This window comes from Cryptosporidium muris, genomic scaffold, assembly GCF_000006515.1.
Source record: "Cryptosporidium muris RN66 scf_1106632353993 genomic scaffold, whole genome shotgun sequence".
In the NCBI taxonomy this organism is placed as follows: Eukaryota; Apicomplexa; class Conoidasida; order Eucoccidiorida; family Cryptosporidiidae; genus Cryptosporidium; species Cryptosporidium muris.
The window spans coordinates 150,413-175,067 of NW_002196584.1; the positions used below are offsets into that span (position 1 = coordinate 150,413).

The 24,655-nt window shown below is 29.1% G+C and overlaps 10 protein-coding genes across 10 annotated transcripts, besides 9 other annotated features; 5 read left to right on the plus strand and 5 right to left on the minus strand.

The window, feature by feature from the left end:
- The first annotated feature begins 633 nt into the window (after window positions 1–633).
- Window positions 634–702: a sequence feature (AT_rich).
- Window positions 703–854: 152 nt separating this feature from the next.
- Window positions 855–2,561, plus strand: CMU_003300 (phosphoglucomutase-1 protein, putative; the record flags this gene model as incomplete). The annotated part of the gene is made up of 1 exon (XM_002142813.1): window positions 855–2,561. The coding sequence occupies one exon, from the start codon at window positions 855–857 to the stop codon at window positions 2,559–2,561; it is 1,707 nt and encodes a 568-aa protein (XP_002142849.1).
- Window positions 2,558–2,586: a sequence feature (AT_rich).
- A 538-nt stretch (window positions 2,587–3,124) lies between these two features.
- Window positions 3,125–4,999, plus strand: CMU_003310 (phosphoglucomutase/phosphomannomutase, C-terminal domain-containing protein; the record flags this gene model as incomplete). Its single annotated transcript, XM_002142814.1, has 1 exon — window positions 3,125–4,999. One exon carries the CDS (start codon window positions 3,125–3,127, stop codon window positions 4,997–4,999), a length of 1,875 nt encoding a protein of 624 aa, XP_002142850.1.
- A 600-nt stretch (window positions 5,000–5,599) lies between these two features.
- Window positions 5,600–5,620: a sequence feature (AT_rich).
- Window positions 5,621–5,746: 126 nt separating this feature from the next.
- Window positions 5,747–5,789: a sequence feature (AT_rich).
- A 180-nt stretch (window positions 5,790–5,969) lies between these two features.
- On the plus strand, window positions 5,970–7,673 carry CMU_003320 (uncharacterized protein; the record flags this gene model as incomplete). Its single annotated transcript, XM_002142815.1, has 1 exon — window positions 5,970–7,673. The coding sequence occupies one exon, from the start codon at window positions 5,970–5,972 to the stop codon at window positions 7,671–7,673; it is 1,704 nt and encodes a 567-aa protein (XP_002142851.1).
- A 489-nt stretch (window positions 7,674–8,162) lies between these two features.
- On the minus strand, window positions 8,163–9,518 carry CMU_003330 (uncharacterized protein; the record flags this gene model as incomplete). Its single annotated transcript, XM_002142816.1, has 1 exon — window positions 8,163–9,518. One exon carries the CDS (start codon window positions 9,516–9,518, stop codon window positions 8,163–8,165), a length of 1,356 nt encoding a protein of 451 aa, XP_002142852.1.
- A 264-nt stretch (window positions 9,519–9,782) lies between these two features.
- CMU_003340 (uncharacterized protein) lies at window positions 9,783–10,940 on the minus strand (the record flags this gene model as incomplete). Its single annotated transcript, XM_002142817.1, has 1 exon — window positions 9,783–10,940. The coding sequence occupies one exon, from the start codon at window positions 10,938–10,940 to the stop codon at window positions 9,783–9,785; it is 1,158 nt and encodes a 385-aa protein (XP_002142853.1).
- Window positions 10,678–10,711: a sequence feature (AT_rich).
- Window positions 10,941–11,258: 318 nt separating the features above from the next.
- Window positions 11,259–11,314: a sequence feature (AT_rich).
- A 137-nt stretch (window positions 11,315–11,451) lies between these two features.
- CMU_003350 (uncharacterized protein) lies at window positions 11,452–13,710 on the minus strand (the record flags this gene model as incomplete). The annotated part of the gene is made up of 1 exon (XM_002142818.1): window positions 11,452–13,710. One exon carries the CDS (start codon window positions 13,708–13,710, stop codon window positions 11,452–11,454), a length of 2,259 nt encoding a protein of 752 aa, XP_002142854.1.
- Window positions 12,285–12,307: a sequence feature (AT_rich).
- Window positions 13,711–14,119: 409 nt separating the features above from the next.
- Window positions 14,120–16,402, minus strand: CMU_003360 (cathepsin C, putative; the record flags this gene model as incomplete). Its single annotated transcript, XM_002142819.1, has 1 exon — window positions 14,120–16,402. One exon carries the CDS (start codon window positions 16,400–16,402, stop codon window positions 14,120–14,122), a length of 2,283 nt encoding a protein of 760 aa, XP_002142855.1.
- Window positions 16,403–16,920: 518 nt separating this feature from the next.
- On the minus strand, window positions 16,921–19,653 carry CMU_003370 (DnaK family protein; the record flags this gene model as incomplete). Its single annotated transcript, XM_002142820.1, has 1 exon — window positions 16,921–19,653. One exon carries the CDS (start codon window positions 19,651–19,653, stop codon window positions 16,921–16,923), a length of 2,733 nt encoding a protein of 910 aa, XP_002142856.1.
- Window positions 19,654–19,770: 117 nt separating this feature from the next.
- Window positions 19,771–19,820: a sequence feature (AT_rich).
- Window positions 19,821–20,406: 586 nt separating this feature from the next.
- Window positions 20,407–20,532: a microsatellite.
- A 108-nt stretch (window positions 20,533–20,640) lies between these two features.
- CMU_003380 (PAB-dependent poly(A)-specific ribonuclease subunit 3, putative) lies at window positions 20,641–22,701 on the plus strand (the record flags this gene model as incomplete). Its single annotated transcript, XM_002142821.1, has 1 exon — window positions 20,641–22,701. One exon carries the CDS (start codon window positions 20,641–20,643, stop codon window positions 22,699–22,701), a length of 2,061 nt encoding a protein of 686 aa, XP_002142857.1.
- A 450-nt stretch (window positions 22,702–23,151) lies between these two features.
- On the plus strand, window positions 23,152–24,018 carry CMU_003390 (uncharacterized protein; the record flags this gene model as incomplete). The annotated part of the gene is made up of 1 exon (XM_002142822.1): window positions 23,152–24,018. The coding sequence occupies one exon, from the start codon at window positions 23,152–23,154 to the stop codon at window positions 24,016–24,018; it is 867 nt and encodes a 288-aa protein (XP_002142858.1).
- Window positions 24,019–24,655: the final 637 nt, after the last annotated feature.

The following is a 24,655-nucleotide window of genomic DNA, read 5'->3' on the forward strand; positions in this document are numbered from 1 at the left end:
ATGAGATGGACTATTAATTTTCTTTTTTCAGGATTAAAGAATTAATTAATATAATGATCCAGTATTATGTTATTTGATTGAAAGTATCACTTTTTTTCTTCTTTTATTTAGAATATAATAAGAGTTCATAATTATTGGGACTAATAATTTCAACTATTAGAGATATTAAAGTCAACAATGAAATATTCAATCTCTTCGAATATGTAATAGTTTATTTAAATGAATATTGACTAAGATTAATGGTTAAGAAAAATTCTACTTTCTAGTATATCTTTGAACAAGTCATGTCAACTTATTTTTTTAGTTCATTAAAGTTATATTGAGTTATTTAAGAAATGTATCTATTATTTAAAAGATTTATATTGAATTTATGGGTATTGAATTATAAGATATTCTAAATATGAATAGTCTGACATCTAGGTAATTATTTTGTTTGAAAAATGACGGATTATTTGGTTTCTAGATTAAATATAAAGTTATATAAAAGTACAAATCAGGAGACTGAAAATATTATCTATTTCATTGTAATTCTATCATATTGACTTTCATATAATCAGCTAAAAAAGAAGAGGTGAATTTGAATATTTAAATGAAGTGATATAATAATAATTAAACTCCGATAACAAAGAATCGTTATAAATAATTTATTAATTAAATTTGAAAAGTAATTATAAAATACAAGAAATTTTTATAAGAAAAAAAGCGGTTAAATATTGGTTCTCTTAAAAAGAAAAAAAAGTAAATGGATCTACATAGTATATATTTGTACTTTTTTAAAATACTTTCTTAACTTTTGGTTATTACAAAAGTAGTAAATTTATTTTTGTTGAATCTCTTTTTTAACGAATATTGCAATGGAAATAATTGATGTAAAACCATATCTAGACCAGAAAGCAGGAACTAGTGGATTAAGAAAAAAAACCAAGATTTTTATGGAAGGTACATATTTGGCAAATTTTATTGAATCATATTTTGAATCTCATCCAGCAAATTATTTTGAAGGATCTACTTTGTTGGTTGCTGGTGATGGTCGATTTTTTAGTCATGAAGCATTGCAAATAATATCAGAAATTGCAGCTGCACATGGTGTCTTAAAAATATGGACAGGGATCAATGGTTTGTGTTCAACACCGGCTGGTAGTACTATTATTCGTGAGAGAGAGGGGGGAAAGGCTATTGGTGGTATATTATTAACAGCATCGCATAATCCAGGTGGTATAGATGGAGATTTTGGTGTTAAGTTTAATGGAAAAAATGGAGGTCCTGCACCTGAATCTGTGACAAATGCTATTTTTGAGAAAAGTAAGACATTATCTAGTTATAAGAGGATTCCACTTTCAAAGATTAATCTGAATAAACTTGGTATACAAGAATTATTACCAGGAAGATTTTATGTTGAAGTTATTGATACTATTGAGGACTGGTTAAGACTCCAGAAACAAATATTTGATTTTAAAAAGATTAGTCAATTATTAAAAAGGAAAGACTTTCGTATGGTATATGATTCTATGCATGGAGTAGCTGGCCCATATGCTCATAGATTATTTGTTGAGGAGTTTGGATTACCATCACAAACATTACTACATCCTGATCCTAAACCTGATTTTGGCTATTTACATCCTGATCCAAATTTAACTTATGCAAAGGAGTTAGTAGATATTATGAAGCCATTGAACCCCAATCAAGTAACTGATGAAACTCCTGATTTTGGTGCAGCAGGAGATGGAGACTGTGACAGAAATATGATACTTGGTAAGGGATTCTTCGTTACACCTTCTGATTCTGTTGCGATAATTGCAGCATATGCAACAAGAGCTATTCCTTATTTTTCAAGTGGTTTATCAGGTGTATCAAGATCAATGCCAACAAGTTGTGCATTAAACTCTGTTGCAGAAAAATTAGGAATACCATGTTATGAGGTACCTACTGGTTGGAAATTTTTTGGGAATTTAATGGATGCTAATTTAATTGCAATATGTGGTGAAGAGTCATTTGGTACTGGTAGTAGTCATATACGTGAGAAAGATGGTTTATGGGCTGTACTTGCATGGCTTTCAATATTAGCATATAATAATCCTAATGATGATAAACCATTAGTTACAGTTCAAAATATTGTTGAAAATTTTTGGGAAACATATGGTAAACACTATTACACAAGATTTGATTATGAAGCAGTTGATTCACAGAAGGCACATGAATTTATCGAACATCTAAATAGATTCGTGCAAGATCCGCAAAGATTTGCAAGCATTATTAAACCATTTGATCTCTCATTATTGAATGCTGATAATTTTACTTATACTGATCCAGTAGATGGTTCAATATCAAAAGATCAGGGGCTAAGATTTGTATTTACAGATGGGTCTAGAATTGTAGTACGTCTTTCTGGTACAGGCTCTGTTGGTGCAACTATCAGAATATATATTGAGAGAGTGATTCATAATACTTCACAAATACATAATCCAACTCAAGAAATTTTAGCTAAACTTGTTAATATTGTTGAAAATAAATTAGGTTTAAAAGAGATTACAGGTAGAGATAAACCTACAGTAATAACATAAATTATTTATTTTATCAATTTATTAACAATAAGAAGGCATTATTTTAAAGTAATTGTTTTGATAAAGATTTTGATTTAAATTGTAACTTATTTTAATTACTAACATTAGATTTCTATAATCAAAGCAACTAATTTATCAATATTATTTGATAAGCATTAGCTAAGTTTTGTAGTTATTACTACAATGTAAATCTCAATATAACAAGTATTAATAGTTGAATATGTACATAAATTGATATTGTGTAGATTAAAAGTAAAATATTTTCTATTGTAATAATCTATATTGAAACAAAATTTTGTATTTAGATCATTTTAAATTTAGTAGTATTTCCTTAAAAATTTTAATCACAATATCTTTTTTTATATTTCTTATTTTAGGAAGAAATATTATTCTTATAAAGTCTATGGTAAATTGTTTTTACTTTATATTTATTAAAACCAAACTAATATAAATGGGGGGAAAGGGGGGGGGAGTTGAAAATATCGGGCTTGTATACGAGTAATAGACCTAGTTTTCTAAATTTATTCAATACAATTTTAAGGTAATAATTAGAAAATAAAATAATGAAATTAATCTTGATACTATCTATATCTATGTTTCTTACATTTATTCAGTTCTCTATAGGAGATGTATCATGCAAGTTTTCAAACTGCAAGGTAAAAATGCGTGGTATTGAGCAACCTTATACCAAAACAAAAGTTAGGCAACATCAAGAACCAGTTCCATTTTTAGTTCAAACTATACCTGTGAAGACCTATATGGATCAGAAAGCAGGTACAAGTGGACTAAGAAAGAAAACCCGTGCATTTATTGAGGGCACATATATGGCAAATTTTATCCAATCTTACTTTTCGTCATTTCCTGATGGTTATTTTGAAGGTAGTACTTTATTGATTGCTGGAGATGGGAGATATTTCACAACTAGAGCAATCCAAATTGCATCTGAAATAGCTGCTGCACATGGTGTAAGAAAAATTTGGACTGGAATAGATGGTTTATGCTCAACTCCAGCAGCTAGTGCAATTATTCGTGAAAGAGAGGGAGGTGTTTCAATAGGAGGGATAATATTAACTGCATCTCATAATCCAGGAGGTATAGATGCTGATTTCGGAGTTAAGTTTAATGATGAAAATGGTAGTCCTGTTTTAGAATCTGTAACAAGTAAAATATTTGAAATTAGTAAAAATATTACGATTATTAAGAAGGTATCTTTACCTAGAATAAGCCTTTCACATAAGGGAATTCAGGAACTTATTTTAGGAAAATTTTCAGTAGAGGTTATTGACACAATTGAAGATTGGATGGATCTCCAAAGAAATATTTTTGACTTTGGTATGATTAGATCATTTGTCCAAAGAAAGGATTTTAAAATGGTATTTGATGCTATGCATGGTGTTGCAGGTCCTTATGCTCATAGTTTATTTGTTGATGAACTTGGCTTGCCTCCAGAAACAATAATTCATCCTAATCCAAAAAAAGATTTTGGTAAATTACACCCAGATCCAAATTTGACATATGCCAAAGAACTCGTTGAAATTATGAAAATTTTTAACCCTGAAGAAATAACAGCTAACACTCCAGATTTTGGAGCTGCTGCAGATGGAGACTGTGATAGGAATATGATATTAGGTAAAGGATTTTTTGTAACACCTTCAGATTCTCTAGCTATAATTACATCTTATGCTACAAAAGTAATTCCTTTTTTTAGTGATGGAATTGTTGGAGTTTCAAGATCAATGCCAACAAGTTGTGCATTAAATGCAGTTGCTAATAAAATGGGAATCCCTTGTTATGAAGTTCCAACTGGTTGGAAATTCTTTGGTAATCTAATGGAGGCTGGGATGATTAATATTTGTGGTGAAGAATCTTTTGGTACAGGTAGTAACCATATTAGAGAGAAGGATGGTTTATGGGCTGTGTTGGCATGGCTATCAATATTAGCATACAATAATCAAGATCCAAATCAACCCCTAGTTTCTGTACGGGATATTGTAACTGATTTTTGGAGAATATATGGTAGAAATTACTATACTAGATTTGATTATGAAGATTTAACGAATGATCAAGCTTCTAACTTCTTAAGTCACATACAATCTTATGTTAATAATCCAGAGGAGTTTCAGGAAATTATCAAACCTTTTGGTTTAAAACTAAAACTTGCAGAATCTTTTACTTATGTAGACCCTGTAGATAAAAGTATTACGTCGAATCAAGGTATAATATTTAATTTTAGTAATGATTCAAGAATTATTTTTCGTAAATCTGGGACTGGGTCTTCTGGAGATACTATCAGAATATATATTGAACGTCCTATAACTGATCAAAGTAAATTGGAAATGAATACTACAGATGCTTTATCTGACCTTATAAAAATTGTAAATAGTCATATTAAATTAACTGAGCTAACTGGAAGGGAAGAACCAACAGTTATTACTTGATGAGATAGTTAATAAGGGGAGTAATGTTGTACTTGAATAAAATTGAAAATAAAAGTGAGATTTATATTCCCTGGAATATCTCCCAATCATTATTTTTTTAAATATTTCCTGAAAGAAAATTATCCTATTTAGTAAAGTTTACATATTTAACTTTTTTCTTTTTGTGTTAAAGTGCAATTATTTAGCAATCAAGTGAGTATTAGTAGTTAGTAGGATGCATATATTATTACTTTAATAATTCCATTGATAACTCAACTTTAATTGGACCTTTGTTGGATCGGAATTTACAAGAATATTCAAATTTTCAAGAAAGCATGTTAATATAAGTTGACACCTTATCTTCTTACTAATTTATATTTCAATAAATTTAGATAATAATTAGGTTGGTAATACTCATTAATACTAAGTGACCTTAATCAACTTTAAAGTGGAGCTTTATTAATTAAAGTATTGTTCAACTCATTATTAAATATGATCTGTATACAATTTGGAAATCTATATATATTCCTAATTTTGCATCTATATTTAATAAATATAGATATTTCCGTAATATATATAAAGAAATTACTTCTAAACTTATTTTAGTTTATAATTTTAGGCTATATTAATTTAATATTAATACTTTAGACTTCTAGATCTCTAAAGATGCAAATATTTGTGGCGGTTAATTATTGAGACAAAATAGAAAAAACAATATAAACATGCCTCCCGCTATATATTTGCCGGTATAGAGATAGCTGGATTATGTTATAATATTATTTACAATAAATATTAGTAAGTTATAAATTTACTCAAAAGGAAATTTCCCGCTATTCTTGATCGAGGTATTTATGACTATGAAACCTATTAACTAAAGGAGGGGTATAATTTTTCAGGCTAGTTATTTAAGATTGAAGTTTTGTTAGTTTCTAGGATTTTTGTTTTTGGACAAAGTCTTTATAATATTGTCTATTACATCTCTATGTGACTAATGGTCCATTATATATTTAGTTATTTAGTTTCCACTTTGATTACTATTACTCTATATTGTACACTAGTATCTGGAAACTTGGATTCAATCAATGTTCAATCAAATACTGAATTGGATTTTTCATCTCCTGGTGAATTTAAGTCGGCATATTTATTATTAGAACATGAATGTAATGTGAATAATAAGTCTACTGGTATATCAGAGTTAGTATTTGAAAATCCTCCTCCTCCTCCGAAATTCCAGTTAGAGAAGATATCTTTACCAATGACTACATTAAAAGATGAAATTGTAATTCCAATTCCAAAAGTCAGGCCAGAGCCACTTTTTGATCCCAAAGTAGGGATTTATGATACACTAGTAAAAGAAGAATTATCGTTTCCAAATGCTCTTGATATAGAGGAACAAAAGGGTACCGTGACTGAATTAGCCATTGGTGGCTCTTTTCAGTTTGTAGCACCAATTAAAAAAAAGAATCCGCTTGGACAACCGGATCCATCAGACTCCTTTATTAAAGCTAGTTCATTGATAAATAACCAAAGAGATAAAGAAGAGTCTATAGTTGAAGTTAATCCAAATATATTGCAAAGTAAAGTTATAACTAGATCAGCTTCATCTCCTAATATTGATGAAGCTATTAGTTCAAATGTATTAAGACTACGTGGTTCAAGCTCTGGTATGCTTTCTGGAACAGGCAAATGCTTTATAGGGAAACCAATGACCAACAATGGGAACACAAAAAAATATACAATGATACAATTACAGAAGGGTGTAGAGATAGATATAAATCATGGCAATGAATGTAGTGGCCTTGATAATAATATAAGGGTATCGTGTAATTATAAACCTAGCGAAGAATACAATAATGTAAATGGTATTTCTAAATGTAAACTATGTACAAATTCTGAGAAGTGCCTTTATCATCGTGGTTCGAATACAAAAGATGCAATTACTCAGACTAACGAAGATGACGACTTATACAATAGTGAAATCCTATCTAATACTGATAATAATGAAGGAAATATTTGTAATGATGATGAAATTACTACGGATGATACTTCTAGTAAAGATAAAGAACGAGGTTTATCATATTTAAATAATCAAGTAGCTAGTTTGATGAATCTTGTACAACAGAGTCATATTAAACAGGCAGCTGCACAAGCTATTGCAGATGATGAGAGACGCAGACTAATAACAATTGCTACAGACTTATCTGATAGTAGACAATTAACTGAATTCTATATAAAACTAGCTCGTATAGATATGGAGTTAAACCTAATGAGTCATTATGTAGTGCAAAGTGAAAAGGACTTATCTAAATGTAGATCAATGATGGATGTTTTATCTCAATACCAAGAACAGAATACTGCTGAATTAAATGGTGCACTATCTACTGTGAAAAAACATCCAGAATTGGCAAATAAGTTGAACAAGACAATTCAGAGACTATCAAGACGCAAGAAGATAGCTGAGATGATTCAAATAGAATATAATGAGAGATTTGAGAAGGCAAAACAAGATCTATTTAACTATAATCAACTTATAGCAGAGTTGAAATTTAATAAGACCAATACCGAAGAAGTAATTGAGAAAATAAAGAATAAAGCAGTCTCAGAAGTTAAGCAAATAATTTCAATAAATGATACAGTCTCAGAAAATGTCATTATTGAAACAGAAGATAGTAATACTTTAGAATGTGATACTTAATCCTCTATATTTAAAGAAGTACAAAGGAAATAATAAATAACAGTTATTCTTACTTATTTTAGGTATATACCTTGAAGATTATCCCATTTAATAGTCAAAGAATTCCATATGTAGGATGTACTTTGTGTGAGACAGTTTTATTAAAGAAATTAGATGGTTAAACCTCCAATTACTTCTTTCTCTATCTTTAGATAGCAACAAGATAAGTACTAAAAACATAACTAAGTGCAATTTTTAAATTGTTACTATATAGGTTTTCTTTAAGAGTGAAAAAAAAAAGTTGGGAGATTAGATTTCAAGTTTAGTTCCTAGTTAGCAATTTTAAAAAAACTCAATTTAATACATTAACATATCTCATTATATTCACAATTCACTAGTTATTATCTAAATGGGTTGATTCATTTAGAAATTCCAATATTATTTATATAAGCAGATCTATTTGATCCAGAATTAGTTCTATATTTACATTCCGGGTTATCCTCTTGTTTACTATTTAGTTTTTTGTATGGTTCCTTTTCCTGTCTTCTTATCTGTAGATCCCTCGAACTCTATATTCTTTGTATTAATTGGATTCTGTAACTTAGTAATCTCACTAATCTGCTTTACATCAATACTAAGTTTTGCAAATAGGTGATCAGCAAGTGAAACACTAGTCTTAGTAGTTTTTATAAATTTCTTAGCCTCTAAGTCAATTTTTTCTTTACCTCTATTAAATCTGACAGGTGCACCGGGATCATCATCATATATGTTTTTGTTGTCTTTCTTAGATTTTAATAAATCACTTTTCTTATCTTTATTTTTTTTTGCTGATAATCTAAACTTGTCCACTGTTATAGATTTATTAGTATTGTTATTCCTAATTATAGTATTATCAGATTTTTCTACATTATTACTATTAGTTGTCTTATTTGGAGAATGTATTTTCTTAGATTGCTCATCTTCATCTATAACATTGTTATTTATGACTTTCTTATGAAAATCTTCAATATTAAATCTGGCTTCTTTTGCCATATTATCATGTTGAGTGTATTTTGATTTCTTATAGATTTCTTGTGCAACTTTAGCCTCATTAAGTAATTCCTGCAATTTCTTCATATTATCAGTATAAGGAGTAAATTTTGGAGGCTTTGAGTTTATATTCCTAGATGTTACTATGCTATTTTTAGTTCTATATGAAGCTAGTAACATATTCGTCCTCCAAGATTCAATAATTGAGTTAACAATACCACCAATAACTTTAACATTACATGGCTTTAGTAATAATATACCATTTTGCATCTTCAATGTTTTATTTTCACTATATCTAGTTACACTATTAGATCTTGCATCACTTTCTCCATAAAGCAAAATCTTTGTACCAGGCATTAAATCACAGGACAGTGCATCTACTCTTTCATACTCAATAGCACTAATAATCATATCTGACTTAGAAGAAGTAAGACCATTTGTCAAAGTTAAGTGAAGTGTCCTTGTTCTACCTTTATTATGTGTTGTAGTTTTAGACCCACTTTTTAGGTCATATTCGTTATTAACAGTATCATTTTCATCAATTTCATATGGGTTTAAATCAGAAAAATCGAAATGTTTTGGTAAACTGCAATCCTTTATATTAATAATCATGAAAATCAGATCTTTGCATATTATCTCCTTAGATTCATTTAAAGCTACCAAATTACTTGTAGCTATCGATCTTAAGTCACTATTCAGTATAAATTCGTCAATCTTAGATTTCCATTTTAACGAAAAATCCTTTTCATCACTTATTAATTCGACTATATTGTCCAATGCTTCACATCTTAACACAATACCTTTATATTTATCTTCTATATAAGCTTGTACACTCATATTAATGGGACTTTATTATAATTATTCTTAGCAGACGAATTACAAAGAGTATATTACTAGAATTTTTTACAAATTACCCACTACTATAAAAAGAAACATATATGTAAATGTATGTACACTCTGAATACTATCTAGACTCAGTTTTCTTCTATTTTAATAGTTTTTTTAAAACGTCAAGCCAATTTTATTATAATTCCTCTTATTGAAAAGTTGATTTATATAATATAAATTGGCACTATTTATTAGGCGGTATTTACATGTTAACTATATTGGTAACCTGTATCTGTATTTCTTAGTTTTAAATGTATAATAAGTTCTATTATATATTAACTTTACAATTTCAATAGGAGTATATAGAAGAAAATTTAACAGATCGATTTTCATTTCTAAGATCTCAGAGTGATTACAGACATTACTATCATACAGAGTATCTTCAGAAATAATCTGTTTACATAGTACAAATTTATCATCTCTATTTCCATTAAGTATTATACTAAAAACCTCTCCAATATAGTATAAAGTATAGTTATCGAGTATCTGGTTTTCTCCTTGTATCATCCAGATAAAATTCTGAAAGTTGATATTAAAGTTATGATCCAGAATAAATTTGTATATGTTTAGAATATCACCTACTATACATTTTTGTTCATCATCTTGTAGAAAATAAACTTCATCTTCAGTAGACACTGTTTGTAGTAAATTGTTTATATCTACTGAAGAATTGTCATTGTCATATATTTGTTGTTGAATTATACCTTTACCTATATCCAATATATTAGAACCTTTACATATTAAATGACTATATATAATTTTGGCAATTTTCTTTGATAAATCAGAAATATAAAATATCTTTGTTTGTATTTCTCTTTTCTTAATTATTAGATTATGTATATCATCTAAATATAAGTTGTAAAGATATTGACTAATATTAAAGTAACACTTCTGTATTTTATTAGAGCTACATAAATGGTTATGATCTTTAAATCCCCAGTTTTGGATACCTTTACTTATTATTTTTTCTTTATAATCATCAGATAAATCCAAAACACATAAATTTTTATCTGTACTAAATAAAATGTTAATCCAATTCTGAAATGTATTGAATTTTTCTGTTTCAGGGTTATCATATATATTATTGCTTATTTTGCCTTTAGAGTTCAAATTAACTATATTATTTAATATTTTAATATTTTCTTGTAGCTGTACTATCTGTTGGTTCAGATCATTAATATCTTGTAAAAGTTCTGTGATGTTTTTACTTTTGATTAAAGCCTTAATAGAAGAGCCATAATACTTATTGTTGAAGTTAAGTCCTATTGAACCACCATAGCGATCTAGGTATATACCACCATAAGCAAAGTAATTATACTGAGAAACTTCTTTATCTTGTATACTTATATAATTGGAAGAGTAATTACCCATATAATTAATATGTGTAAAGTAAAATATAAAAGAACAATAAATTCCTGTTTACTGTCTTTGTTTCCTTTTTCTTTTCTTTTATCCTTGTTACTTCTATGCACTATGCATTATAATAATTATTACACTAGATTCTTAAAAAATTCTAATATTATATCTTATTTCTCTCTATAATCTCTGTGTACAGAATTAATATTATTATGGATTAAAGAAGAAAAAAGTTGGTGTCTTGGTGCATGCGGATATCAGATATAATCATTGAATGAAGTCACGGGCGACACAACGCCTAATATTGTAGTTAGATATACCTAATAACTAATGTATATTATTATCTACTTTAAAAATTAATAGTAGTATAAAATATTAGAAAATAAAAACTTACTCTTATAGAATATTATATCATATAGTCTTATTTAATTTCAAGTATAAATAATTTCAATATAAGTATTGTCTATCTCTTAATATTTCACAACTAGTATAAGAAAAAGAATTTAGGGATATCAAAAGTGGTAAATTATATACTATCTAGACCAATAATATTGGATTTATTAATATTGAACACTAAGTTTTCATCATTTTTAATACATTCATTCTTGTCAGTAGTTAACTCCTCATATATACATACTTCTTTCTTTGTAAAAACCTTGTCCACATTTAACTTCATTTGGGCATTAACTGGATCTAATAAATTTGCAATCCATGGAATATTTGATTGCAATAAAAATAGTTCTTGATAAATCCTAATTACACAATCTGGTATAAATGGAGGTAAGATTGAGGATGTTGGTGGTAAGGTTGGCATTAAAGAGATAGTTTTAGGATAGTCCCATTTTTCAATTCTATCATCAATCCATTTCTGTTTTTGGTATTGCTGTTTCTCAAGTAGAATTTCAATGCGACTAATAAAGTCAGAATTTGTTAGAAAGTCATAGAGAAAAATAATTTGAGTATTATTCAAATCTAGTTTACTCTCAATTATATTTCTTTTAACGCTTGTAATACATAACTCAATAATCTTTAGTATTGAATCTCTTAATACACAGCAGTTTTCATGAATATTAAATAAAATGAGATTAAATGAATCCCATAATAAGGAAATTCCAGTATCTGGATTTTTTGAGAATAAAATTCTTCCAACATATGTTAAATCTGGGCAAGATAGAGTTAATTCAATATATCTTAGTAATTCTAAAATAATTGAAATGATTGATGATAAATAATTAGGTATATAGAATACTTGTGTTTTATTTTGCAATGAGCAAGTGTATATATAACTCAGATATTTCCACATATATTCTTGTATAAGTGGTATCATTACATTTGAAATGATTTTCCAGTATTGTGGCCTATTATTAATTTTATTATTTTTACCATTTATATTAGTCTCTATGATTGACTCTACTATATATTCTATAGAGCGTATTGGAGGGTCTTTAACTGTTGTAGTTACTTTTGGAACCCGGACTTTATTATCAATCTTAGCTCTAGCTAGTGATTTGAGTGAAGACATTCCAAGTATATTTAATCTGTACTTTCTAGGTATATATGAACATATTTCTTTTAGAAAGTAGTTGTATATTGACTTATAGTTATCACCTGAGTTACTTGGTGAAGAATTTATATAATCGATAGGATTACAGTTCAATATTGAATTTAATAATAATAAACAAGATTTTATCTTACAAACAAAATATAAATTCAAATTGGTATTAGATTTGATGTCTAGATTTTGCATAGCCATTGTTAGACAACCAGAGATCTTTGTAATTGATTCAGCTGAAAGAATACATAATAAGTATGCTTTACATATTGGCCAATCATTTATATTTTCTTTATTAAATAGCCACCTAGTTACATCATTATTCATATTAATAGGATTATCGAAATATTTAATATCCCCAATATGAAAATAATTAATTATTTCAGACTTATTAATAAATTGATGTACTATATCAACGAGTAGATTTGCTGTCATACTTATTTTCAAATTTTCAGTTTCTACTAGTTCATTTTCTAATACCTTGGTATCTTCTATGTTCTCAATCAATTTAACAATTACAGTATTTGGATCAATTAAGCAATATTCATTATACAAAGTTGTACAGATACTTTTTCGTGTAAGTTTGTCTTTCAAAATAACATCTTTACAGTTGCATCCCAAGCACATTATCAGTTTTAATAAATAAGATACTGATGGGTGGTGGATCAAAGATATTAACTGAGATAAAATAAAATTTTCATTTATTGATAATACAAATATCCAAGTCCACTCTCTGTCATATAGAAATAGTGAATATAAAATTTTGCAGTAATTTGTAATACCCCCATAATTATAGCGATATATTGTCTCTGAGCTTGAATATTCTGCCATAAACATCAATAATACTGAAAGTGGTACAGAGTGTAATTTATCAGATGTACTTGTCATAAAAGAACTGTTGCATATATTAGTTTCTTTGTCATTAGTACAGTTACTATTTCCAGTATAATCAGATCTTTCATCATCCGAACTAAAAGGATATGATGTTCTAATGATTGTATCTAGTATGACAGCAGTGCATACTAAGTTAACAGCAGTTGTACTTAACTTTAACTCTTCACCATATTCTTCTGGATATAACGCTATTTCTAGTAAAGCTAATAGACATTCTTGTTGAGTAACAATATTATATAGTTCATCTTCGCCAATCTCCCCATTACTTAAAATATCCCAACAAATATCTCGATAATCTTTTGCAACAAAGCTCATCACTTCGTTAGTTTGAAATTTCATAATATATTCAATATCCCTAATTTGTTTTAAATACAAAGTCTAATTTCTAAGTTAAACGTCGCTTATTCTTCCTTTTTATATTAAAAATATTCTTCATCATAAAATTTAAGTTTTATTTGTGTTCACCGCACTTTTTCTATTTCGAATAATTGTACAGCAATTTATACTGAAATTTACGCGTTTAAATTTTGATTGGTAATTTTGGCATCAGTAATATAGGCGGTCAAATTTACCGGTATAATGCCAAATTTGTATGCATACATTGCAGAAAGTGGAAATGAGTAGTTATTTTTTAGGGAAAAGTAAACAAGTAGTTTATATAAAATCCAGTATAAATGAAATTAAATACATATATCAGTTATCTTCTAATATGACAATAAGGTGATTATATAGAAAGGTTATTTATTACTTATTTCTTATCAATAAAGTCAAATACAGACTCATCATGTAAATTCTCCATATTATATGGTTGTGCACCCTCAATACCAAAAATACTGACAGAAGTTCTAACACCAGCTTGTTCTATAGATAGTTCATTTATACCTCTAATTATGCGACAATATCCTTCTTCGCCCCACTTTAATCCCCAGCTATTTTGTACAATCCAATATGGAATACGCTCATTTCCAACTTTCTCCCAACCCCATCCAGTAAGTACCATAGCATGATCTACTTTATACCAAGTTACATCTGCCCATGGGTGTTTACGTGCAATTGGTTCGTAAAATCCCTTGAATATTCCTGATTTATATAATGAAAATTCTAGTGTTGGTTCAAGGCTAATAGCAACTGGTCCTTCATTCCAAATGGACTCCATTAGATCAAGAGGTGTAGTCTTACCATAAACTTTATTTATATAACTATATTCATCAACTTTTATAAGTATATTGCATGAATCAGGTAGATCTTCTTTTATTGGTGGTAAATTCTTGCAATTATGCATAGCATATCCTAATTGTCCCCCTAAGTCCCAGCACATTGTTTCAGCTACTGATAGCTTCAATACCTGATTAGATTTAGAAGAGTGTGTGTTATATAATTGATTATTTAATTGATATCGAGAATATTTATTAAACTTTCTCGATAGCTTTGGTGGTTTATGTCTTGAATAGTAATATTCATTCTCGATATAATCTTTATATATAATTGAATCAGAATTCAAATGATCAAAATCACCTGATAAATTACTATCATATTCCTTAGTTTGAATAAAACTGTGGCCATCATCAGCTAACTCAGCATCATCTGGAGATATGCCTGGTGTTGGAAAAATTTGTTTAACTCCAATGTATTTCGTATAATCATGAATACACTTTTCAGTACGTAATCCAACATCTTTTGCAAATTTCAAAGAAAGTGTAATAAATCCACCATCACATCCTTGATTATATACACTACATTGAATTATTTGGAGAGGAGATATATGTATTTTATTAAATATATCATTATTTGATGAGTATTTAATCCATAATCGAGATGTTAAGATTGTAGCAGTAGTAAAAGCATAACAACTTCCACAGTAACCCTGATGTTTAGCATGTGGAACAACACTTTGCAATTTACCAATTCTTCCATAAACATGTTTTGGGTTTGACCAATCAAAGTGGTGAATTTTTAACCAAATTGGTACTTTATCATCTGAATCATTATTTCCATCATTTATTTTAAAAGATTCGTTAGATATAGAGGAATTTCTGGCATTAAAAATACTTTCTGAGTACTTTTCATAAGATTTTTTTTGTGGTAAATAATAAGGTGAAGATTTTATTATTTTTCTTGCTCTAGCAGTTTCGGCTATATTTTCTCCTCTAATTATCAATTCATAAGAATAGTCCCATAATTTATTTGTTTCATCTGTTATATTGGAATATGTAGATAACAAGTCTTTAAGATATTCAGCAATAGAAGGATTCTGGGCATTTACAGGATGATCAGGAGGTAACCCAAGTGGAGAAATTCTCCATCTAGGTACTTTTAGTGTCCATGTTGATCTATCAGTAATTTCTCCATTGCCATCTATGATTCTGATTCCATACCAACATCCTCTTTGAATTAAACTATCCTTTTTTGTAAGAATCCAAGGTTTATAATCAACTTTTCTTTCTTCAATTGTTAATAATCTATTGGTTTCTCCTTTCTGATTTAAGTTAGGTGAGGAGTCCCACCAGCCTAACATTGTTGTATGACAATATGAAAATGCACTATTAATATTATTTTCTTCATTGATATACTTAAAAAAACCTAAATATTGCCTCTTTTTAGTTTCAAAGCTGAAACCTTGATCAAGCAACATAGTCCACATGCCTATATCTCCAACAGTCTCAGTGTGTTTTTTTGGTGTTTTATTTCTATGAGAGATATTGACAAAGTCTGGAGTTGTTTCCACAATTTCTAGAGTACTATTAGCAGAAAATATAACTTCAAATTTTTCCATAACCTCAAAATATTCATTAAATAAGTTTCCATATTCATCTGGAGTTAAAAATTCATGAACATTATCTCTATCTGGAGCTGGAAAACCACAGAAATCATCTTGATATGATTGGTTTATTTCTTTACAAGGCTTGTATATTCCAGAGTACACTTTCCATCTACCAATTACATCTCCTTGTAAACAATTTGGTGGCAGATCAGCAAGCACATTTATAAATGAACAAATAGTAGAACTTAATAACAGATAAAGTAATTTCATTAAAGTAGAAACTTACTAGTAGCTTTATTAAATATAAAACTGATAAGGGGGCGCTAGGTAATAGATGATGTTAATTTGACATTACATCTCTACAATTTGAGAATATTACAGGGATATTCTCTAAGAAATTATAAGGATTTGTGGTATATCGTAAACTTACTCAAAGCTAAATTAGAAAACCAAATTTCTAAAGATTTAGTAGAATTATACATTAATAGATGTTAATGAACAATATAATTTTGTAAACATAAAGATCATCATTATTAATAATTTCAAGATATGGGCTATTATTGATTCTAATTAAGTTTATTAAAGAAGGAAAATTTGATTTACTTAATACCTTCCCAATATTTAAATAAGCTATCAATAAATAAATTTAATTTCATAGTTTCTTCAATATTAATCCTATTCCTAAAATTTAAGTCCAATATATAAGTAAAATTACCTGCACAATTATCATAACTAGATCTTATATTGAACTCCTATTTAATTAACTAAACAAGTGACAATCCCAATAATTATAGCTCTGATTTATCTCTAGTATTGTTTTGTTCAAGTGTCTCTTCAGATTTACTAGTAGCATTAAAAATATGTTGGTCTTTAGCTATATCTTCAACATTGTAAGTTTCATTAGTTAATATGGTCCTGTTTGAATTAGTTTCATTAAATGTAGCTTGTGATGTATCTGAATTCTTATTTTCATCTTTATATTTAAGCTTAGGCTTGGATTTAGGTTTGGGTTTTGGAGTACTTTTTAATTGTAAAACATCTTTAACAATATTATCAAGTTTACTTAATACAATACTTCTAAGTAGTACAGGCATATCAGTAGATTTTAATTTTTCTTGTTCCATAACCAATTCATCAAACCACTTCTTGAATTCATAAATAGATTCTCTAACCTCATGAATAGTTGTATTTTGTATCCACGTATGGGTAATCTGAATAGCACTTAGAGTTTGCAAAGAAGAATTAAATTGCATATTTACAATATTTAAAAGTTCAGGACGATATTTATATTCTTCAGCTCTCAAAATAATATCTTTAGTTTTATTTTTGATTGCTTCTATGTGATCATCTATGCTGGATAAAGAGATTGCATCACCAATTTCATAAAGCCAATCCTCAATACTTGATAGATCAGTTTGAATATATTCTCTTTCTGCCTCTGTAGTTACAGTAATGTAGATATCTTCATATAATCTATTTCTAATGTCATATATTAAGCCCTCAAGATTATTTTTAGAATCCATTAATAATTGATGTTTTGCATCATGTTTATTCAATTCATTAATATGATGACTTATACTTTGTTTAGTAGGTAAAGAAATAGGGATTGGACATGAAAGTACCTTCTCTGTAAAATTTAATGAGATAGATTTAGGTACCAGTACATTTATAACTGGTGAAGAAACCTCACTTTGTGCATCATTAGTAGTATCACTATTATTGACATGATTTACTTCATTCTTAGTACTATTCTGATTACCTTCATTATTTGTGTTGTTCAGAATGACATCTTGATTTTGATTCATAGCTGCATATGAATTACTCATTGTTTTATTAACCATATACCATGCAAAAACATTTTCAAGAGATATAATACCAAAGGTATTAACTTTGAAAGACAGTGTGATGTTGACATTTGGAGTATTAACCATTCCACTACGAACTAGTTCTTCAATACCTGTTATATTGTAAGAAATAATATCTTGGGAATTTTCCTTTAGACTAATTGAGATGTCTCTATCTAGAAGTATATCTATATTGTGCATTCCATGTAGTGGTGTTGAACTATTTAAGAATGGGATCACATTAGATCCAATACAAAGTGTATAATTATTGAAAGAATATTCAGTGTAGTATATTGTTTTTGTCCTAAATGTTGCAGAGTAATTAGCAGCCACAAATGCTGCCCCCATTGCCATAGCTTCATCTCCATTAAGCCTCTGATTCAAGGTCTTTCCATACTCCTCAAAGTGTGACTCTAATAAATGTCTAACTTTTGGTATACGAATCCCACCTCCCACAACTTCAATATCATTTATATCATTCATTGTTTTATTTGCAACATTTAAAGCCTTATATATAGGAGTTAAAATCTTACTTAGAATTGGCTCTTGAATTTCTTTATTAAATTCTTCTCTAGTGATTGTCTGAGTAAAGTCCAAGTCATTGTAGAGAGATTCTACAAAGAACTCTGTTTGTTTTAAAGTAGAAAGTAACAACTTCGTTCTAGTACTTTGTTTAGCTAACTTCTGTAGTACTCTATTATTATCTAGTGGTATTCCTGAAATATTCTTAGTTGACCCTTCTTTTATTCTCTTCATCATAATCCTTACAATAGCAATATCAGCTAAATAGCTTCCTACATTTGACTCCATATGACATCCTAGTACACTTATGTAATGAGATTGCAAATTACGGCCTATATAAGTAACATTTGCTGGTTTAAATTCAACTACACAAGCTGAAATATCATTTGCACCCATATCATAATATAAAAATGTAACTGGATCGTCATATTTCAGATCTATAGACTGTTGTATAGCTGCTGCTCCAAGTGAATTAACTAGTCCAAATAAATTCATTCCAGATATCTCACAAGAATCTACTAAACTTTGTCTCTGTCGCTGAGTATAAGTTGGAGGTATAGCTATTACAGCACCTACTGAGTCACTTCCATATATAGGACCTGGATTCAGGTTACTTTTCTTAGAATTTATATTTTGTGCTGCATTCTCACTCATACGGCGTATATAGTCTAAAAAATGAGCATTTAACTCTTCTATTGACATCCCATGACCATCAATATTTAGCATTATGCTATTATGTGTATTATCATCTTGTAATTTGTATGGAAATAGGTCAATAGGTAAACCATTTGGTAATAATGCCTCACTTTCCAAACCAAATTTCATCTTAGCTCTCTCCTCTTTTATTGTGCATAATCCGACAAAACTAGGTAAATGAAGAATTGTATTTAGAGGATTTCTAATCATATTACTAAGTGCATCATCACCAAATATTCTTAGGGTATGAGATGATGAGCTTGAAAAAGATATTGCAGTAGGGGTTTTCCTCTGGCTTTGGGAGTTAAGTATAATTTCTATTCCACGTCCTGGACGAATCAGAGCAACCTTTGTATTATCATTTCCATAATCTATACCAATTAATGTGCCCTGTATACCGAAATTCGTTAAATATATAACTAGTAAGAGGAAAGTTAAATTTAACTTAGTTATATCCATTATATACGAAAAGTAACAAGTTCAAACAAATCTATTATAACTCTTTTCAAAGATGACTGTATGCAGGAGTAATTGATATATATTACATACACTGTATATATAAATATATCCCTCTACTTTTTTATTTCTTTAAATATATCTAATATATTTAAGTATTAGTATATAATCCTATAACTCACAATTTATGGAAACCAGACGCATAAGTTTTTCCTTTGTAATAGTTAAATTTAAAATGAGCATACCCCCCTCCTCTCTTCTATTGGCGGACTATAATCGTAATATTTGGTATTTTACTATGCAAACTAGCTAATATTCCCATGTGGAAATTGGTAGACATTATATATTACCTTTACTAATCTATCATTAATACCCTCAGTTATTTATTCTAATATTCACAATACTCACTGAGATGGGTGTCTACTTTTGGCGGGATATATTTCGATACCAGATTATTTGATATTGTGCCCCTCTTATTTTTTTTGGCGCTAAGAAGTATTTTACAGCCTAATAGGTTGTTTAAAAGTTAATCTTTACTAAGGAAGAGAGAGAAAGAAATAAGTTAAAAAGATAACTCTATATTCTGGTTGCTAAATAGTTACTAGAAATATATTGCTCAATTTTTGAAACTTAATTGTACGTAGATGCAGGAGTCGACTGCACTGGAGTGATCAATTCTTGTTATTTTAAAGTAATAGCTTGTTGGTTTACATATTTTCTGTAAACTAATACAAGTAGAGGATTATATCAATATTTTATATATTATTATATATATACAAACATATAAATATATATAATAAATAAATAAATAGAATATATATATATATATATATATATATATATATATATATATTAAATATATATATATATATATATATATATTAATTCACTACTTGTGCAATATCTGATCATTACATAATAATTGTATATATAGGGAACTTTGGTTTGTAATCACATATCATTACAGAATAGTAAAGTTGGTAAATATAGATGAAGGAGAAATCGATCGATACTAGACGTAATGAAAATGACTCTAAGAAATATCAACAATCCTTAGGAACAAGTTCTATGTCATCATTTCATGCGGATGCACCTACATTTAAACCTAGACTTGGCTTTTTAACAGCTAACCTAACTAATAATGTTGGTCAGACTACAATTACACAGTCATTATCTTCAAACACCGATATTCCCTCTAATTTAACTGCTTCAGCTCAACCATTTATTCCTTCTTCAATACGTCAAAATACTAGTGGTATTGTTGATCCCAGTAATAATAGTGGAAGTTTAATAGATCACTCATTCTTGATGTCAGGTAACAACTTTATAGCAGCTTCATATCCCCAGCAAGGTATCTTATATCCAAATGTCTCAGGATGTGAAACCGTTGCAATGGGCTATGAAGGAACTCATAATGTAGACCATATAGATGGTGAATATGAATCTGTTATTTCATCGAATAATGTTGGCTCAGGGCCATCTGGGAGTGGAGCAGCTTGCAACAATACGAATAACAATATTACGAATAATAATGGTATACCATCTTTATCATATCATGGACTATCTTCTAATAGTACTTATAGTAATAATCACCATCCAAACAATGCAATTATTGAAGTTGGAAATTTTTATAATGAACCGACCCTTTCAAACAATAATCAGCAAACAGCATCTCCAAATGATAATCCATCCCCTTTAGATTTATCTGAATATTGTAGAAGAGTCCGTGGATGGAATTTACCTTTCTTGCGAACTATACCTCAAATGAATGCTATAACACAAATTCGACATGAATTACAACTTCAAAACATTTCACTCCTACTTACTCAAAATGATATTGAGTGTTCTAATCATAATAGTATGACTCATACTGTTCCTCCAGTAGTCCAGAGAATTTATTATGGACTTTGTTTGTTAGATGACCCCAATATAACACCTACAACAAGATTTTGTGGTTATCAGACTTATGCATACAAAGCCATAAATGCTGAAGATTATACAGCTTATTGCTTAAGAAGAATCGATAGCTACTCAATTTCTGATTATGAAAATTCCAAGTCTATTTTGGAAAGATGGCAGAAGCTTACACAGCATCCTTGTATTGTATCGTATAGGCAATGCTTCGTATCTTTAGATTTCTCACCTGGTGCCTTTATATCTGTATATGATTACATACCAAATGCAAGTACAATGGAATCTGTTCATTTTAAGGAACCTATTGGTGAACCTTTGTTATGGAATTATATCATTCAAATAGTATTAGCTTTAGTACATATACACAGTGCTCAATTAGCTGCCAGAGTTATTGATCCAACTAAACTGTTGATTTCATATAGAGGTAGACTACGTCTCAATTGTGTGGGAATTCTAGATTTTACTCGTATAGACCATACAAAAACTGTAGCAGACTATCAGAAACAAGACTTAGTAGCCTTAGGATATATTATATTAGCATTATGTTGTGGTTCATTGACTATTATAAATGACCTAAATCACGCTGTTGAGCAAATATTTTTAAAGTGCTCCTCTTATTCTAATGATTTGAAGAAATTGGTTCTAATCTTACTTTCTAAACCTGCACTTCACAAAAATAATTTGGATGTTTTTATTTTAGCAAACATGCTAGCTGCTAGAATGATTCCACAAATTGAGCATAGCTTAAAGTTAACTGATGCATTAGAAAATGAATTTAAGAAGGAGATTGACAATGGGAGATTATTTAGACTGCTGACGAAGATTAATACCATTGCAGATAGGAACCAACTAAACTCTATTCATAAGTGGAATGAAACTGGAGATCGCTATACATGCAAACTTTTCAGAGAATATTTATTCCAACAAACAGATAGTCAAGGTCGGCCTATTATTGATATGGGTCATATTTTTGATGCTCTAGCAAAAGTTGACATTGGGACGAGTGAAACAGTTACCTTAATGAGTAGTGATGGGTCTTCTATATTATTGGTATCTTTCGCTGACATAAAGAACTCTATTGATAAGTCATTTTGTGAAATTGTTGCAGCTGCAACAACAAGCTCAAGCTTTCAATAGTATAGGAAATGAAGACTTAAGAATATATACGAAAAAGTTCCACAATAATATCGCTATTATATAAACACTCCGAATTATTTCTTAAATGTTTACTAGTTTTATTTTGGCTACAAAGATCATAGTATTAAGTTTTATACATTCTGCGAAAATACTCGATATTAGTCAAATATTGGGATGCTAGATATTGTGTACTTATCATCAATGTTTGATATATTGTAATAGTGTAATATTAGCTGATGATTATCTTTATTTAAAGAAAACAAAAGAAAAATATTATTTTGGGTATATACATGTATTCCAAAGAAAAAAAACCTTCGGTACCCCAAATACCGCCATGTTTTTGGCGGTATTCACACGAATATGTCTATAATACGTACAAGAGGTTTATGTATTTTGTGTGTAACTTGGAACTCTGATAAAATTCTGAAATAATCTAAGTTTAAGATATAAATGGGAAATCAATTGGCACAACTACGAGCAGAGCGTGTGGAAGATGCTACAGAAGTGCGACAATGGGCTTTCAGTACATTTCCTGGCTTAGAACCTAATCTAGAAACTATCTTTGCCTATCACTCAGTAGATGGAACTGGATTACTAGATTATACACTGATTGAGAAGATATCACGGCATTTGATTATGAACTTTGGTTATACCGATTTGCTTTTACGACTTACAAATATAGATGGTACACTTGATAGCCGTTATATTTCAGAAGGCCTTGCGTTGCTTAATGTTAATATTAGGAAGCCAATGGCGCTTGATGACTTTAAAAACTATGTTGTTTGCTGGTTAGATAAGCTGATAGAAATTCAAGATTCTGATGTAGAGAATTTAAACACTGCATTAAGAGAGAAACAAGAGGAGCAGAAGACTCGAATAATGAATGCTGTTACACAGTGGCGTCAGAGATTCAAGACAATTGATGATTTTCATGTATTTTGTGAGGATGTGCGAGATGCTAAGAAGATGGAGTTGGATGAAGTTGTTGCAGATGTTTATGAAATGCAGGAAAAACTTAATGAACAGCAATTACGTTTACTGCAGCGCCAGAGGGAGGTGGAGGAAATCTATGCATCTGTACAAGCTGAAGAGGCAGCTATTCAAGAAGCATTATCTAATGCTCCTTCTGCTACTCAGCTAATGTCTGAAGAAATTGCGAAGACATTTAAACAGAATGTACATGGTGATGTTACTCAGTTTACATATTCCTCAGATTTAACACCATTTGGAGCTCCAGTTTCTGCAGGAGCCTCTACAGCATTTAAACGTAATATTGCGAAACCTAGAAAGCCAACAAGAGTTTTAGGAATGTGCTAGTATGTGGGATTGTCAAATTGTCTAAGCTATTTATACATTATTTAAATTAATATGCACTACGAATATTACTCTATAGCATCTTAATATTCAGCTTTATTTACTTAGTGACATTCTATGTAGCGATATTTAACAGAACTATTTAACTCTTAGAGTTTTGTCTAAGTTTCTATAATTGGATTCGGAAATTTTATAATAATATAGGGTATATGTAGAATAGGTAATATTGTCTATATATCCTAATAAAGAATGCACAGATTATATTTCAAATTACCTTGAAATATCTTGCTAAGGTAAGCATAAAAGCTTTTATTTTTCTTTCGGTACTAATGAATTGAACTGAAATCTTTTTTACTAGTTAATGGTTACCACTTAACATAATGTAGCCAATGCTTCATTAGAAAGGTACTTATATCCATTTAACTAAAATTTGGTATCAAACTTTTAAGACTCTTATGAGGTAATATTACATATTGTTCACTAGAACCTTTAGTTAATTTATTCGCAGATACTTAATGTATTATTTTACAAATTAGAATTATATATTCCATGTTAATAATTTTATGAACTATGTGACAACTTTTTTATATATAAATGTTTCTAAAGTACTCAAAAGTTTATCTATATTACTACTTTGTTA